Source organism: Aplidium turbinatum, chromosome 3 (genome assembly GCF_918807975.1).
Source record: "Aplidium turbinatum chromosome 3, kaAplTurb1.1, whole genome shotgun sequence".
NCBI lineage: Eukaryota > Metazoa > Chordata > Ascidiacea > Aplousobranchia > Polyclinidae > Aplidium > Aplidium turbinatum.
In genome coordinates this window covers 32,725,661-32,744,579 of record NC_137474.1, presented here as the reverse complement: position 1 = coordinate 32,744,579, position 18,919 = coordinate 32,725,661, and the positions used below count along the sequence as shown (strand labels likewise).

Below are 18,919 nucleotides of genomic sequence, written 5' to 3'. Positions count from 1 at the left end.
GGATTAAGCTTCAGGACTTCCCTAGCAAGTTTATCCAACTCAATACCGTAATGAGAACTTTCCGTGGTACTCACATGTAGGCTACGGGTCAATTGATCAGTTTGGTTGTTCTTGGTATGACGACTTAGCGGTGCAGTAGTTTTAAGGTTAAAAGCTTGAGTAGGCATAGCCCTCATTTGCAAGAAAAAAGTCGCTTGAACTATGTTTCACTGCAACTGAGGACTTTGGAGTTCACGATTTTGCCTTGAGTTAATAAGTAACAGCAAAATATTTCATAACGGTAGCAAATGTCATTATTTGTTTGTTGTAATCAGAAAGACAACTAGAAGCAACTCATTGATGTAATCTTCCTAAATATTGTTTGAATATTTGCTCTCTCCAAGTAACAAATTATTTATCACGTTATCAAATTATAATTGCGAATGATTTGCCTCTGTTGTGCCCATACATAATCCCATGCATGCCTTGTAATAACATCGCAACAGATAGTTTCACAGCACACAGAAAGCAGTAGATGATTGTAAAAGTCATTGACTTAACTACAGGTAGTAGGCTAATCAAGTCGTTGTGGTGGTTGATTCAACTCATTCTGCAAAATAATTAAAAACCACCAGAAACTTCTTGGTGTGTCGTAAGTTACAGCATTTAACTAAAAAAAAAATATTTTGTTGGCAACTAGACTCAACGGCAACAACAAACGAAAAGAGATAAGTTCAGGCCCGTAACTAGCTTGGAGCAGCAGGGAGGGGGCAAAAAGTATTCTAGAGGGGGCCCAACTTTTACTTTCTGTATCATGTACGAAAACGACGTTTGTACACAATGTGGGTATATTTACGCAAGAACATTAATTGTAGGCCTAATACAACGTTTACATTAGACTAGTTTATCATAGAACCAGTCAGTGGCGTAGCCAGGAATTTTGAAAGGGGGTGGGGGTTGACGGCCGACGGGCAAAGACCGACGGCGTCTTCGCCAAAGGCGACACCCAGCAGCGGGGGGTCTGGGGGGCCTCCCCCAAAAAATTTTGAAAAACTACTTTGAATTTGGTGCATTCTGAAAGCATTTTCAACAAACATGTGGGTATAAATATTCCTGTAAAATGGTGCTGTCCGGTGGCATAGCAAAAGGATAAGATCATGTTTTCTAGGGCATTTTTCGGTAATAAAGCTAAGTCTCTATGTTTTCTTGTTGCTAATTCCTGGCTGAGATATTTGAATGTTTGGTATTGGCAAAACTCGCTCTTTTAATGCAGTTTCGTTTAAAATTAGGCAAACTTTGTTTTAGAGACAACATTCTACCACACCCTTAAACACACAATGTTTACAATTAAATATCACAAGAAAATTGAGTATAAAACTGAAAAGTCAGCGAACAGAGCTAATTAACATAATTTTTTCCAGGGGGTGCCAACATTTTTGCAGGGGGGGCTTCGCCCCTCTTGCGCCCCCCCTAGTTACGGGCCTGGATAAGTTACAAACGTTTCTTCGACCCATTGATCAATCAGTTTACAGCTAAGAAAAAGATAGATTAATTATTAAGGCTGATACTAAGCTTTAGAAAATCGTAGGAAGTTTACTTTTGGCTAAGCGTGTTTCTATCGTGAAATTTTTGATTCAAGGAATTAGGCTACTTACGTATGCTCGATTGTAGGATAAGCTAGGATGCACTTTGAATCTCTTATCTGAATTGTGGTTTCGTTGAGACTAAACCGTTCGTTAGTTGCTTTTATTTATTACGATGCAAATGGATTGAAACAACGTTTAATTCAATTCAGTGGTCTTACGAAAGTTTAAATGTTATTGAAACAGACAATAAATTCTCCAACCAGGGATTTCTGGAAGTCAAATTCTTCTGAACCACTGTCTCCAACAAAGCTCTATAGCAGTCTAAGCATTTTCCGATACTAGCAACAAATATAGCCTACAGCAGATATTTGCAGAAAAAGCAAACTAGCACATCTAGTTTTGTTGTCGAAACTGCTGGAAGTATTACCTAATTCCATGCTTCTACGTGCTTGTGTAGCTATGCATTTACAGTACATAAATAAAAGTAGTTTATTGGGTAGCGTGGCTTGCTGTAAAATCACGCAACTAAAGTGTCCCGTAACTGAAACGTTTGCTGGTGCAGCTTTGATGAGCAACAAGTTCAATCACCATGTAAGCGAGGCGCGAGGGATTGTAAACTATAGAGTGCACCATGGCGCCCTAGAAATGCGGCCTGATTTGTTACATTTTGTAGATTTTGACTACCGCTGCTGCCACTATCTGACTGAAATTTTATAAAATTTTGCTACTTTTTACTGATTAGTAACGATATAAAAGCTATTTTTCGTCTTGGACGAGCAGTGCAAAATGAGAAAAAGTAAGGTAAAAAACGTTCAGTCAGACTGTGTGTTGATACATTGGATGTTGCCCCTTTGCATCTGCAACCAGGGCCTCCAAGAGCCCTGCCGGGCCCCGGTGCAGATAATGCTGCCGGGCCCCCCACCACGACATGTCGCGTGATATCTCACCAATCACAATCAAAATTTGCGGTGCGCGTTCTTACAAAGGATAAATTAGGTTAAAGTATTAACACTCCATTATTTCACAAACAATGCACTATTGTAAATATAACTTTAAATTCACAGATAGGCTACACACTAGTTATACACAAAGATAAAATACTGTAAAATGCTAAAACACTACATAGTGTAAATATAGCCTCAATAGCGTTGTCAGATATGGAATTCTGCCCTAATTTGAGGAAAAGTTTATAGCTGTTGATAACAAAAATTTGTATTTTGGAAATTGTTTTTAGTCCTGGGCAAAGATCAAAACCCTAACCTTTCCTAACTCTAACCTTTCCTAACTTTAATCCTAACTCTGGCAACACCTGATTGTAACCATGCCAACAAGTGGGTAAAATCAACTATTTCGAAGATAAAAATTGCAATACTATCCCAAATGGCTGAAATAGCATTGCATATGTGTGCATACAGCTTTACATTAACATACAATACCATTTCTGACCTTGAAATCTGCAGAGACTAGGGGAGCAAACTGAGGATGAATGGATTGCCATTGTTCATGACATTAAGAAATACCAACTTCATATAAGAAATACCAACTTCAAAATATAAAAATGCATTTTATGCAAAATTGACCTTAACACGCAAATTTAAACATTTTATCGGCCCCCTGAACGCAAAAAAATGAACATTTTGTTGTTCTAAAAAAGGGCATACCCATGAGGGGTCCCAATCAAAATACAAAACCAATATAAAAAACAATATTTTATGCAAAATCGACGTGAGCACGCAAATCTAAACATTTTGTCGGGCCCCCCTAAACTCAAAAAATTGAAAATTCTGTAATTTTAAAAAGGGCATAGCCTAGGCTACCCATAAGGGGGCCCCAGTCGACATACGGAACTAATATAAAAACAATATTTCATGCAAAATCGTTGAAATCAATCTTTTTATCGCGTGATTTTAGACATTTTGTCGGGCCCCCTTGAACTCACCGGGCTCCGGTGCAATGCACCGGTTGTCCCCCCCTCTTGTGGGCCCTGTCTGCAACACACGAACTGGTGTGTGTATTGTCACGTGTCATTCAAGTGTCCTTGTTGCGCAATCTGTGTTACGTTTCGTTCTGTCAGTTCAGTTGCTATTTGTCTCGCCAGGTGAACGTTGTTTTAGCCCGCATCAAACCCAATAAATCCCTGATTGTGTCTTTCAATAAATAGAGACGACAGCAATCAACACTGTGAATAAGCGAATAACAGTCTGACATTTTTTGTTGGATCCATTTTTACTTGTTTTTGAAAGCCAGATGAAGTAAGTACTCAACTTGTCACCTGGAGAAGACAGTAAAAAATACTTTTCAACATTATTTTTAGAAAATTTTGTTCAAACAGACACCAGAAGTTGATAAAATCTGGATGTCTGCAGAACGTCAGGCCGTATCTGTAGGTAGCCATCGGTGCACGAACATCTTATTGCTTCGTGGACAAGTTTATTAAGTCGGTAAAGATTCGATAGAAGTCTTATTGTATGATTTCAAAAATGAGGATTTAAAAAAAAGTAATTCTAAACAACCCTTGCATCTCGCTTGGGTTTCATTCACTCTCTAGAGTTTGACTTTTATTTGACATTTCAGTTTAAAGTAGGCTATCAGTTGATCCCACATTGTTCTCAAAACCAGACACCATGATCCGAAAGCTGGAAGTAAACTGCAAGTGTGCCACTTTTCAGCATCACTTCTATGTTGTTTGTGAACAAAAAGGCCCATGGAGATAATGGGCTATAAAAAAATTGTTCCGTTTATTAACTGACTAAAAGTAGAAATAGTTTGCAGCAATACACGAAAGTACAATTTTGAAAACTTTTATTTTTCTCGTCTTCAGTGGTCGCCCTCGTTGGACTCTCGCTTACTTCAGAATATGCTTTCCCCGCGTAGTGCCACAGTGAACACAGTAGTAAAATTGACAGTACCCTTAACATCACCATGAGAATAATTAAAGGTTGCCTGCTTTCAACTCCCGCTGACTTTCTGCTGGTAGCCTACTATCAGGGATTGCCTACGCCGTAAGCGTAGGCGTAGGGATTGCCTACGTCGTTATTTTTGCCCTGGGTGTGCTGGTTTGTATAGTTACTATAGACAAACCATGGTAAAATCGCGATTTTTACTAGACTGTAGTAAAATCGCGATGCACTCTGTGGTGAGCTGCCCATTGTTAAGAGTTAACTTTCTAAATCTTTAAACTAATGAAATTCTAAACTATTCAGAAGGCCTCAGGTGACCCCAGGCAAATTGTCAGGCGACCCCAGTCGGGGTCGCGACCTACAGGTTGGGAACCGCTGGCCTACGGACATGTGACCTGCGACGGCCTCAAACTCAATAAGAAGAATCTTAAAGTGGTAGCTTTCAACAGACCTGGGTTGTATTTTTTGAAGCTTTCCTTGTAAAGTGGAAAATACTGTGGAAAATTTACTGATGAAGTCGTATCTAGTAGCAGTAGCTTGCTTTTTAAAGGATACAACGAAACTCAATCGTTGAAACTCACCATCAAGATATTGCGGCTTTCTTAAACATCAGGCTAGTTTATCGTCACTAGAATGTGGCAAAACCGTTAAAGCTCATTATGCGTTTGAGGTCTATAATCTTTAACAGTTATGTTTAAACACAGTCAGCAATTGAATTTGTAGCACCGTCTTACTGTTATATATGAACCAGTTGGAATAAAAGTAAGTTTTTAATACCTTTGGTTGATCTTTACCAGCCAACCATACCATTAAGCATGGGTTTTTGGAACGGGTTGTGGAGGTACAGATCAACATTAGTGCTTCTCATCACTCCCATTCTACTTCTACCGCTTCCGCTTCTTGTATCAGGAAATGTGAGTTTGAATATTTTACTTGGATAAATTAAATGCAACTTTATTATGAAATCGTTTTTTATGCAGCATCATCGTTGGAAATATTGTTTAGGTTATTACCTTTTGGAACTACAGTAATTGTTTGTCCATGTTTTCTTAAGTATAAGTTACTTTGCAGCAAACATATAGGCTACTTCAGGTTACAAAAAATATGAAAGGTTAATTTATCATAAGCAATGGGAAATTATTGAACTGACTTTGATTTGAATGAATGTCACTTATTCATAAAAAAATCTTTCTGTTTTGTACTTATGTATTACTTTTGTATTTATAACGAAATAAATAAATGATGTAAATCGGCCACAAGATGGAGTTATGTGCCTTGTGACGTGTTTTGTTGACAGCTCGACACATTTATCTTGGAAACTTTAAACTGTGTAACGTAATACATCCAAGGTTAATACAAACAACCACTTAATACATCCAAATTACTCGGAACAGAATTTCCCGATTTATGTCCTTGTAAAAACTGGTTAATGATTCCAGTCATCGCTTAATACAACCACTTACACATTGCATGCTGCAAGCAAATTTTCTTGACTGTGTACAAACGGCCTATTATATGAACAAAAATCTAATCAAGAAGTAGCCTACTGTGAAGAAACAGTAATCGATTATCATCTATCCAAACAGACCATTCAAAAACATCAGTCAATGCAGTTGAGACAGTTTGTCGTTGTAGCCGAATTGGTTTTCTTTTTCAAGCTGAAATGTATTGCTTGTTGTAGTCTACATTGCATAATGAAGACATTAAAGACAGAATATTTGAATAACTACTGTATAGCACAATATATTGACTGCACTTTATTCTTTAGGAACTTGTTTAGTTGAAATTTCAGGAAGACCGTTCAAAACAACTATTGCTTATTAGCCTACATCCAAATCGTCAGGTCCGAGGGTGAATTTATTAAATGATTTCTACTATATTATCTACGATTTCTACGATTATTTCAAATTCTGTTCTACTTTCAGGAAGCACTATGTGGATACTGCATGGCGTTGATGGCAATTTACTGGATGACAGAAGTGCTCCCTTTGGCAGTAACTTCTTTTATCCCACTGATTTTGTTCCCAATGCTTGGAATTATGAAAGCTGCTGACGTGAGCAAAGCCTACATCAGCGACACGATCTTCCTCTTCGTCGGAGGCTTAATAATAGCTATCTCCGTTGAAAAAACGAACTTGCACAAAAGAATGGCTCTCAGAGTCTTAACTTTACTTGGATCAAAACCACGGTGGTAAGTCTACGGATAACTTATAAAAAAGTCAACATTGACGCAGACAGTTGCACTGCTTCCTGAAGTTATCATGTTTTTCTTTCATTAAAAAGACAGAGCTTGTGTGTTTACTAGACTGATACTTGGTGGTTGACTATCTTTTGTGGCCTCGAAAAGTTTTCATTTTCAAATTCAGTTTTGGTTGTATTGCTTGAACTGCATGCTTGGGTACAAGCATAAACTATAGGCTACAGTACTTTTGAAAGTTTAACAATACTCTGTGTAAGCTTGTAATTACTGAAAACAAGTAACAAAACTAAAAACGTAACAAACATTTTTTCACAGTTACAACTATCCATCAATTTAACCTAGAAAAAATCAATGAAGGGGATCATTTTCATGCTTGTGAAAATTTTTGAAAATTCTGTCGAGTTTAAACTAACGAAATGTTCGCGTTGGTTTCTCGTGAAAGCGCTCGAATTGCACCTCTTCATTTGATAACTGTATAAAAGACAATATTCGTTGTGGGTTTCCAGAAGCTGGCGTGTGTCACCGGCACTGTAATGAGTATCAAAATCTTTGACAGTAGATTGTCTTGCAAGCAACGTAGGTTAGACACAGGTGGTTGATTGTAAATAACTGAAAACAAGTAGCCGATAGTTTCAACTGCAAAAGTAACAGAAGATCTATTTAAAGACGTGTAAACTCTTGTCTACCTATAAAGACGAGGTTTTTGAAGGGAGAGTTCAGTAAAACAATAAAAGTTTCATAAGTCAGCATTTGCTCCCAATTGTTTGTGACATGTTTTGCAGTTTAATGCTTGGATTTATGGGCACAACATTTTTCTTGTCAATGTGGATAAACAACATAGCTACCACTGCAATGATGCTTCCTATAGTTGAAGCTGTTACTAACGAATTGATCAGCGAGCAAATAGATGAATCTCCAAACAAAAATGTATGTACACTAAATAGCTAGTAGACAAATATAAGAATATACTGTAGTGCTGAAGGATTTAGAAGATTTGTAATAGTTAAATTTAACATGCGTTTACTAGATCCATTTTTGAATAAAAAGATGTTTAAAAAAAAATAATCTTTGGTCTTTAGTTTATCTATCCAAAGATTGCTTTAAAAAATTTTTTCACATCATACAATTGAAATACGAAATTAAACTGTGACATAATCATCAATTATCTAATTTCCTTTGCCTCCAATGTAAAAAAAAACTTTGCTTGTTTAAATTCACTTGATCCATACTCAGGAAAAAGAGAAATACGACATACCAGAAATGAAAAAACAAGATATAACCCAAGGAACAAGTTTTTCCAATGAAGCGTTTGTTGTTGATGTGGATATTGCAGATGATGCTGAATCTTGTCCTGAATATGACATAATAAATATCGATGAACAGAAGAAGGTAAGTCACTTTTTTGTACCTGAAAGCTGAAATCACGATGCTTTGGCATCGTGGCCTAGTCTACAAACTACTCCGCCTACTCCCTGACAGGCACATGGTCAAAATGATCATGGAACTCATCCACAACAGGAGTTTTACCCTTACCACCGGAAGCGGAAAACCAAGTTAACTGCGGCGACTCAAAAACGGTGTCCCAGTCTTGGCTACCCTCCTTTTCAATGTCTATATGCATGACCTACCATCAACAACATCATGACCTACCATCAACAACATCTGACAAATATGCATATGCTGATGACTTGGCCATCTTGCACTCTGCGAAAGACTGGCAATCATTAGAAATGACGTTGAGCCAAGACATGACGAGCATATCTGGATACCTTCACCAATGGAAACTGAAGCTCAGCGAAAGTAAAACTGTGACGGCAGCCTTCCATCTCAACAACAGGGAGGCAAAACGTGACCTGAAAGTGACCGTTAACGGCAAAATTTTGCCACCCTGTCCAGAACCTACATACCTTGGGGTTACACTTGACAGGTCACTCACATACCGTCACCATTTACAGTCACTACGCAAAAAGCTGACATCTCGCGTCGCCCTGCTGAGACGTTTGGCAGGCACAACTTGGGGTGCAGGTGCTGACACCTTGCGCACTGCAACCCTGGCGTTGGTCCACTCCACTGCTGAATACTGCGCCCCCTGCCTGGTGCCGCAGTGCCCACACCCGTCTCATCGACAGCCCAATCAACAACGCATTGCGAACTGTAACTGGATGCCTGCGCCCAACTCCAACAGAGTATTTACCAATCCTCGCAGGCATCCAACCTGCTGAGCTTCGCCGAAAGGGAGCCCTTGTACACCTGGCTCGCCGGGCGGGGGATCCTAACCACTTGCTTCATGCAAAACTCAACATTCCACCTCAGGAATGTCCCCGGCAATTAAAGTCAAGACACCCCTTTGTGCCAGCTGCTGTTGAATTACTACATCCATTCAGCGATCATGCCATCAGCGCAGCACACTTCATGGAAGACAATTGGAATGCAGCGTGGTGTGCCACCGACACGAAACTACATCGTTTTATACCTCACCCGGTGGCGCGTCCCCCTGGTATGGACCTGCCTCGGCCGACTTGGGTCAAGCTCAACAGAATCCGAACCGGAGTCGGTCGCTTCCATTCCAACATGCACAAGTGGTGTTTGGCTCCCTCACCGGCCTGCGAATGCGGCGCGGAGGAACAAACTGCTGACCATGTCGTTCTCGAATGTCCGATCTATAAGGCACCAAATGGTACGCATGGTATAGCAACGCTGGACGAAGCTACACTCACCTGGCTCTCCATCACCTGCCCTGAAATTTGATTTGATCTAGTCTCAAACGACAGAAGAAGACGATGCTTGAACAGTTCTATTACTATTTATATCTTTCTTACAGAGGTAGAAAATGCCATTGATTGCCTTGGGATGGTAAAAAACATTAGAAGTACGTTTAGTCACCTTAAGATCCAAAAGTGTGATAGTTTAATAGTTTAAAAATGTAATTTTATCTTTGTTACAGATGCCATGGCAGTGTTAGGATGGTATCTGTTTGCCATGGCAGTTTGCCATGGCAAACTGCCATGGCAAACTGCCATGTTTGCCAGTTTGCCATGGCAGTTTGCCCTGTTTGCAACTGCCTGTTTTGCAACTGCCTGTTTTGCCCTGTTTGCAACTGCCTGTTTGCAACTGCCCTGCAGTTTGCCATGGCAGTTTGCCAGTTTGCCATGATCGTTTTGCCATGGCAGTGTTAGGATGGTAAAAAGCACTATGTTCTTCCCAAGAATCGAAAACCAAAAAATTGATTCATAGTGACGGTTTTCCATTTACGATTTCAATTAATTACCGTAATATCTAATAACATTGACACTAACCCCTTTTACCAGTGCGTAGTTATTGCCATTTATGACTTTGCCATCTTAATCAGCATTTCAAATTTTAGGCTACGTTTGGAAGCTGCACTATAAATGAATTATGCGGCAGCGTTTACAAAAAAAAGCACAATAGCGAAACAGCGTAGGCTACGCTCTCTCCCTCCTCTGGGTAGACATCACCGTTTTTTCTTGTCACGTTGAAACCGCTTGACTTGCTAATCAAGATGGATAAGATATCTTTTCATGATCCACCTTAGAATCATTTTTAGGTTGAGCTTCGCATGCTTTGGCCTAGCTGACTCACACTTATTGAAAATCCAGTGATTGCAATAAAATTCAGACATCAATCAATTTTAAACCAAATGGTTTCCATAGTACAGTAATATAAACCGTTTCATATCACCAAGATATGTCTAAATGCCCGAATCAATCTCGTCTCTGATCCTAGGCTACATTTTCTTAACACAATAACAAATTATTGTTTCAACAAAAAAGTAAAAAGTAACAAAAATTGCTAAACCACAATAAATATGCGATAAATTGAGTCTCGCTTTAGCAGCAAGATCGTTGCTTACTTCATAATGTAGATATTAATGACCTGATTTAGCCTGATGCTGCCATTATTGATCCTAGCACCAGATTAGGGAACTGTGTTTCGAAAGCTACTGCCAACCGGTACTGCCACAGCAAACTGGCAGCATCAGGTTAAAACAGGTCATTAATATCTACATTGTGAATTATACAGTACATATTTACAGTACTGTAATAGATGGCTGTTACAAGGGACCAAAAGCAAATGAAAAAGGAAAAGCTTTTTTGTTGAACAGAATAAAAATGCTGCTAGTTGTCTCAGAAACATAAAAATTATTTAGTGTAAAAATTAATATTTTTGCTTACATAAAAGGAAAAGTCAACGGAAGAAAGCAAAAGATGGAACACCAATCTACAAAAAGGTTTAACAATCTGCATCCCTTACGCCGCAGCCATTGGAGGAGCTTCTACAGTAACGGGAACTTCACCTAATCTTGTATTGTCTGGCCTATACGCACAGTAATGAAATAAATGTTTATTATGGTAAAGTGACGAGTTCTAGAATATACAGTACGGCATACGATGCTTTTGCTTACATATGGGGACCGTTTGGGCTAGTTTTTTTTTTTACTTTTTTCATGCTTCGCTAATCATAAGCAGAAACTAAACAAAATTCTTTTCCCAATGTTTATCAACTCGACTGATTTTCGTCCGAGTTCTTCCGTTTTAATTTCTAAAAAAAATAGAATAAACACTTGAGCTCGATGTTTTGTCATGAATTTTAACTTAGTCTTGATTGTGGGATTGTTGGAATGTTTATCCTAGCACTTTGTCGTGCAGGTGTCTCACCACTGCAGGTGTTGGTGCAGGTGTCTCGCTAGACCACGTAATCGACTTGCTGAGAACTTGACGTGAAATTTAGCCTCCCTTTTACTTCTGATAAGCCTTCAACCAATAAGTGTAAACCTGAATACGACATAAAACAAGTAATCTCGCATCCAAGCTCGTAAACACTGAAGTTTGAAAAAAAAGTAATTATAATAATTCTCATCTTTGTAGTCTTTTTCACTCACACATTTACTTGCAAAAGCCGATGCTGTGGTCTAATTTAATAGATATCAATAGCCTACCTGCACACGAATACTTTAATGAAGAGCTGAAAACAAAATGATCAATAAAATTGTAACATTTTATGTAGACTTTTTCCTGACGCTGACGTCCAGCTTTCTTTTGCAACATGGCTCGCATATTGTCTTCCGGGAGCTCTGGTGTTCTTCGTTATCGCTTATTTGTGGTTATCGTGCTTTTATCTGGGATTCAAGTAATTTATTTAAACTGAATTTATTTGTATCTTTCTATACAACAAAATCCATAAACAAATTTTGAACAATGTTGTCATTTATAGGGCCTACCGTGTAATTTTTGCCAATATGGTGGCCTACAACAACAAAAAAATAATTAAGGTTTATTTAAGCTAGAGGATTCTTAGGTTTTTAGTAGGCTAGTGTAATTTATTTTACAGTTGACTTACAATTTTGTCATACAGCATTTTTATTTTTTAAAGTTATTTCAAAGAAATCAACCTTCGAAGAGTAGCCTACCCTAATATTTGTCTTTTTCCTAATTGTACTTTGTTTGAAGTGCAAGCAAAGCTACCAGCTCCGTTTAACTTAGGCTAATACTAATACTTCTTGGTTTAACAAACAAAGTATCAAACAAGTGATCATAAATCATTCAAGCATTGTAACACATCTTTTAGCATAGACACTCAGGCTGCATGTGCTTCTAATTTCATTGAAATGTATTTAATATAGCCTATTTATGTATTTAAATATGCTTGATGTGCATGATAAAAGAAAAATTCTAACACATAGCCTACTGTTTTGTCTTGTCCAGCATCCGTGATATGTTTGCCTGCATGAGAAGAAATTCTTCTGTGGAGGAGCAAAAAGCTGACAACCTTTTGAAAAGAGAATACAGTAATCTCGGTCCTATCTTGTAAGTCATTCTACATCAGTTTTCTTCAACAGGGGTTCCACAAAACATGTAGTGGGGTTCCTTGAATTTTATGGGGTCCGTGTGAGTTACGCGAGAGTGCCTCATTTTTTGGTGAAATTGATTCTTGCTTCAGTATATTGATGCGTCATATGGATTTTTCAAAACACTGTGCTGTAGTCACACTCCAAGTAGGCCAGTTAGTTAAACAAAAGGTTGAGTGCAGTCAAATGCCGAAATAGAAACTTTGATAGTTGTTGCGTTACTTGTTCATTGTTGTGGTATTAGCAAAAACATATTGTTTTAATCTAAATTTTTGTTGGTGGGGGTTGGGTTCTGTGGCAAACGCGAGAGTAAGTCAGGCGCCTTGCAATGACAAAAAGATTAAAGAGCGCTGATCTACATCCTTGCCAAACAGCTTGTCAAAAAGGCTACAAAATTTGGTTTCATAAAAGTGGGCTGCTTTTGCTTCGAAATTCTCGGGCCGGATCAGTTTTTTAATCTGCCCCTGTATATATGGAACCAGAAAATCAATGGTTTGATAAAAACATCAAGAATTTAACAATGGTTTTGAAATTTAATTTCTTGTTGCATTTTCAATAAACACGGTGCGGTTCAGGTTTAGAATTGACAAAATCAAATATCTTTTTCAAAACAATCAAGTTAGAATTAGGTAATATTCAGCTGTACTGCGTCAAAGAGAAGCCATGGTTGCGTATTTAGTTTAGCCAGTCTTTTGCGCAATTCTTTGTTGACTCAGCCTGTAAATGTAGCTCATAAAACTAGTTTGAACAGTACTTGTAATATCTCTGCAGATTGAAATACGAAACAATGCCTCTGTAATTTATAAGATAGCCTACATAACCTGGATACAGATTTTGAGAATTAAGATTGCCAACATAAGTGACTTTTCACACTCAGCAGAGAACAATAAATGGAAACTTGTCGGCCTACGTTTGTACACTCTTTTTACGGAAATAAAAATATCTCTTTAAAACGCATATTTTACTCATTCCTACTGTATATTTTTGCGATTTATTTAAAATCTATATAATGTTTACAATCTACAAGTTTATCTATACAAACTTTCAAAAAAAAGAAGGCAATTTTCGAGTAAAGCCTCAATAATCAAAATTACACACCATCTGTTTTAGCTTTTTTATTTCAGATGGGGAGAAGCCACTGTACTTGCCATTTTTGTTTTAACTGCTCTTTTGTGGTTCTTCCGAGATCCAGGCTTCATTCCTGGTTGGTCGATTATATTTGGAGATGACTTTGTCAAGGATGGAACTGTGGGAGTTACAATGGGTTGTCTCCTGTTTTTTCTGCCTTCTAAGAAGCCAGAATTTTTCACGAAATCAAGTAATAGACATACTGTATAGCCTACTTGTTACTATAGATTTGGTAGAGAAATATTTTTGGAAAATTTTAATTCTGAAATTCTAGATATTATAATGTTCTAGACTTTTGTACTTGTTACGTTGCAAAGTTTTAAAAACTAACCAATATCCAAACTTTTCCATGAGCCGCCTGTTTGGTCTCTATCTAAAAAATTATAGAATTTTTTTTATCCATTTTATAAATTTAGGCTAGGCCAACTACAAAACTATCAATTAGCAATAACGCAAACTATGTTTATATTATGAATCGAATATCATACTGAAAAGTTCGGATCTTCATTAGCTGCTTGCTTTTCCAGCTACTCTCAGATTGGTGGACTGGCATGTTTTGGCGGGAAGAACAGAAATTGAGAGAAAATTTCCCCTTTCTCCCCTCCCTCTTGGCTACGTCCCTGATCTTCTCCTACATATATGTGAATCGAAAAAACTTAAAGCTTAAGTTGTAGCCTATTTATTGCAATACACGTCATTACGATCATCTTTAATTTGATAGTTCTGAAGGTTTTGCAAAAAAAATTGTTTAAGGTTGTTAACATGATTCTTTTTTTCAGAAAAATCTGTTTCTTCACCTGTTTCTCCAATTCTAAAATGGCGTGACGTAGAGAAGGTGTTTCCTTGGGGAATTTTGTTTTTAGTTGGAGGAGGATTTGCTTTAGCTCAAGGAGCAACAGTAAGTAATCAGACACAATTTTTTTTTATAGTTGGGAAATGATAGTTACTAGAAAAATTTAGGAAATGATAGTTACCGGTACTTGATGACTATTTGACTTGATAGTTGAATCAATCAAACCAAAAATCAGTAAATGGCAGCGTTTCATCGTCAAAATATTCAAACATTAAAAACTTTTTCGCAATCCCACTATGTGTAGGCTATTATGTTTTCTAGAAACAAAAAAATCCATAGTTCAAGATCAAGATTGAAATAGATCACTTCAAGAAGATGGTTTTACAAAAACACTAAACCTATAGGCTAGTAGTAGTCTATTCTCTATATAGCAATGACTTTTTTTCTGCTGACAAGACTTTCCCCTTAAAACGGGTATCTAGATGCTAAATTATTTTAAGTTGGGCTTGCAACCATGACTGGTTTGGTTAGGTTAGTGTTTCAAGATGCAACATGGATGCTGTGTCACTTTAGGCTTGCAGCATCTAGGCGGTGATCACAATAACATGTGAAAAGAGAAAATTTAGTTGAGAATACAACATTGCAAGTGCGTTGATTTTTAAAAACGGAACGCTAGAGTCTATAGGCTACAGACTAATATTTGACTGATTTATGATATTTCTGCAGGATTCTGGGCTTTCTCAATGGATTGGAGACCAGCTCACTGTCTTGCAAGGCATGGATACTTGGTTGATATCTTTGATCATCACAATCATCCTCTGCGCTTTCACAGAAGTTGCAAGCAACGTTGCTATTGCCACTTTATTCATTCCCATTTTGTCATCGTTGGTGAGAGTTTCAGTATGGTTAGAATTTATAATAATGCGGAAAGCACTTACACACTTAACCAGATAAAAAATATTTCCTTTTTTATTTCAAATGAAATCCACTTGCTAAACTGTAGGCTATTTAAGCATCTTAACCCGGCAGTATAGAATCACGAATGACATTCACTGGAGCATTGGAGCTAGGAAAACTTAAACCATTGTGAATTGAAGTAGGCTAGTAGTCTACCTTATTTTAGTGGTATAAATGCAGTGTGTGTTTTGGAGCATTAAAGAATGCAGGCTATCTAAATGGAGGCACATGAAAAACAAATGTGTTTTCAAAGCGAATAAATGATGTGTTTTTAAGAAACAAATGGGAGCCTCCAGAAACAACATTGGTCGCGGTCGATTAATTTGACTTTAGCATACGATTTTTCGGAAAACTGAAAAAAATATTTGTGCAAATTCTTTTCAGGCTCAAACTCTCGAAATCCATCCAATTTACTTGCTAGTTCCTCCAATACAAGCCACATCCATGGCCTTCATGTTTCCTGTGGCTACACCACCAAACGCCATAGCTTTTGCATACGGCCATTTAAAAGTTTTAGACATGGTAAGATATGCGTGAGGAAAATGCTAAGAAAAGTTAGGAATTATTAAATAGACCATACAAGCGCAATTTAACCACGAATTGAAACTTTTGGGACTCCACACCTAAAGTAAAATTTAATCCAAGGCTTTCTAAACTGTGGCCAAAAAACAATAAGCTGAGAAACTATTCAAACAACGAATGTTGTTCTTAATGATTAGAAAGTTGGACAGAACTAATGTAATATTTTCTTGGTTTTGTAATCTGCTTTACCACCACAATAGAATATTGTTTTACTTTGTTTGAATCTTTATTCAAACTTTAATGAGAAACAACAACTTTTTAGCATCCATTTATGTTCAGAATTTTTCGGTGCATTAACATCGTCTGCTTAGAATATTTTCTCATAAAATGTAAAAAGACTAGAAGCTGATGTGTAGGCTCCCAGGTCGAAGAGAAAACAATATAATAAAGTAGCAATCATTGTGCGTTTTTATTAGGTGGTTTCAAATGTTTTACTTCTTCCCCAGGTTAAAGTTGGGACCATGTTGAACATCATTGGAATTGTAATCGTGACTTTGTTCATCAACACTTATGGTTATAGCTATTTTGGTCTTGGAACATTTCCTGACTGGGCAATACCCCCAAACATAACAAACTCAGCCCCTTAATGATAACGCTGTGAAAATAAATCTGTAATTTTTATGTTGCCTTTTTATCTGCAAATTCTACCATAGTACTTTAACAAAGTTTTTTTCTTGTTGTTGAAAGTATTCTTAATAACCTACTTATACTGTAGGCCAGGGCTTCCCAAACTGGGGGTCGCGACCCCCTGAGGGGTCGCGTAACGAACTTTAGGGATCGCTGAAAGTAGCCTATACCAATTTGCACGAGGTACAGTACTGCGTATTAACACTTCTGTGCGAGATGCTGTGACAGTTATTAACTTTATTTAGAATCGCGCACTCAATAGGCTGTTTCTATTTTTTAAAAATTATGAAATGAATGGAATCGGAGTTAAAAACTCTTTTACCGGTACTGATGCATTGTGAAGTGAGGTGGCTTTCAAAAGTCAACGGTTTAAAATGGCTTGCCAATTAATGTTGAAAACTGAAATTGTGATTTTTCCAACAGAATAAAGTTCAGTCTTGGTCCACCATTTTCCCATCTAGCTTTTGGAATTATAGGCTAAATGCCAAATGTCAGATTTGCTTGAAAAACTGAACGAATTTAATTTGTCCCTTCTAGGAAAAAACATCAATATTTTAAATTGAAATCTAAAATTGATGCGTTCATCAAAAAATTAAACATCTGGAAACCAAAATTTCAAAATGATTTATCTGAAATGTTCTCACTTTGCCTACCGTTCCAGCCTAAGCAACATCGAAACCGCCTTGAGACCTGCATTAACAAATACTGAGCCACGACAGGACTTGCTTTGTGGCAGAAAGCAGTCACACCCATCACACTGAATGCCGGTAAATTGTTTTTGGTTTTCGTTTGATCTAAGCTTTTCAATAAGTAGGCTATCACAAATGTATATCTCGCACTGTTCGTCATTTTAATCGTAAGAGGTTGCGAAAAATTTTAGGAGATTAAAAGGGGTCGCGAGCAAAAAAGTTTGGGAAGCCCTGTAGGCTACTTGCTACTGTCTTTTTGTAGGTTGAATAAATTTGCAATTCACTAGTTTGTAAGTGGCAACAGGAGAAATATTCTCTGCAAAATCACGCTTTGTAAAGCTATAACTATATTTTACACCATAGAATGTGACGCTTTATTATACTTTTGTGTTTTAAATACAACTGCAAGCTTGTGAGTGTTATTACATTTACATTTTTCAAACATTTTGTTTCAATTTACTCCTAACAATTAAATACAAAGTTTTATATAAAAAGTTTCAGGTTCTATAAAATTTTCTACATTTTGTTCTTCGTTATAGCCAAAGTGTGACATTTTTGAGGGACTTAACTTTCGTTGCCAATGCTTTGTTGAACTTTTTATTGAAATATCATAGGTCAATTTTCCTGTCGATGACACAGAATTGAGGTGAAAGCAGTTAAATGTTTTAATTTCTTTTTGAAGTACTGTATATGTTGTCAGACTTACTTGAACTTGAGTGATCAATGTTCATGGTTTGAAACAGAAATTGGCTTACTGTATTAATTACATTTCTGACAAGTTTCATGATCATATGGACCATGTGTCCAGGGCTGGATTTAGCTGATGGGGGGCCAGGGGCACTTTTAGATCGGGGGGGCTCCCGTGCAAAAAATTTTTCGCGTTGACGGCGCGAAAGTCCACCTCTACGTCTACAGTAGCATTAATCCAGCACTGCACAGCATTTTGCAGAAACTTTAAAGGCTGAAAGGAAAAAAATAACACAAAATCACATTTTTTCCACGTAGGGGGCCCTTCAAAAGTCGGAGGGCCGGGGCACCTTCACCCTCTGCCCCCCTAAATCCGGGCCTGCATGTGTCGGTCTGACAGAGGGCGAAACAAATTACAAGCAAAGCCGCGCTGCCATACAGTGTCGTAGGCAGTTGTGCAGTCTAGGGAGACAGCGCCGGCCTTCTTTTGTGCCTCAAAGCAATCATCGATGTTTTTTGTAAAAAGGATGACCTGTGACCTGATCCACAGTTGGTTTTCCACAGCGAAGCCCAGCTTGCTCCTTTGGAAGGAGCAGATCGATGATCAGGTTGACACCGGCACAGATCAGCCTTTCGATGATTTTGAAAGGAAAACAAAAAGGAAGAATATCGGATGAAAATTTCCTGGAACTTCTGGTGGCTTGTAATGTTTATGAATCGTAGCCACTAAAGCTCTTCTCTAGATTTTAAAAATCGGTAGTGCAGGTAGGAAAAAAATCTACGTAACCTGGACTTAAGGCAAGACCAACATAGAATTTACGCTCAGGAAAGGAGAATTGTGTAGTTTCATTAGCCGAAAGGCTGTGGTAAACTCTTTCGGAGTGAAGTCTCCAGAGATTATTTGGCTTTTTGATGTTTCCAGCAC

General features: G+C 37.7%; 1 protein-coding gene across 1 annotated transcript; it reads left to right on the top strand.

The window, feature by feature from the left end:
• Positions 1 to 5,280: 5,280 nt before the first annotated feature.
• Positions 5,281 to 17,754, top strand: LOC145766721 (Na(+)/citrate cotransporter-like). The gene is made up of 12 exons (XM_082578428.1): positions 5,281 to 5,379; positions 6,391 to 6,656; positions 7,448 to 7,592; positions 7,899 to 8,054; positions 10,866 to 11,011; positions 11,691 to 11,813; positions 12,389 to 12,490; positions 13,656 to 13,849; positions 14,439 to 14,557; positions 15,179 to 15,340; positions 15,794 to 15,931; positions 16,438 to 17,754. The coding sequence occupies exons 1-12, from the start codon at positions 5,281 to 5,283 to the stop codon at positions 16,576 to 16,578; spliced, it is 1,791 nt and encodes a 596-aa protein (XP_082434554.1). The 3' UTR covers positions 16,579 to 17,754.
• The last annotated feature ends 1,165 nt before the right edge of the window (positions 17,755 to 18,919 follow it).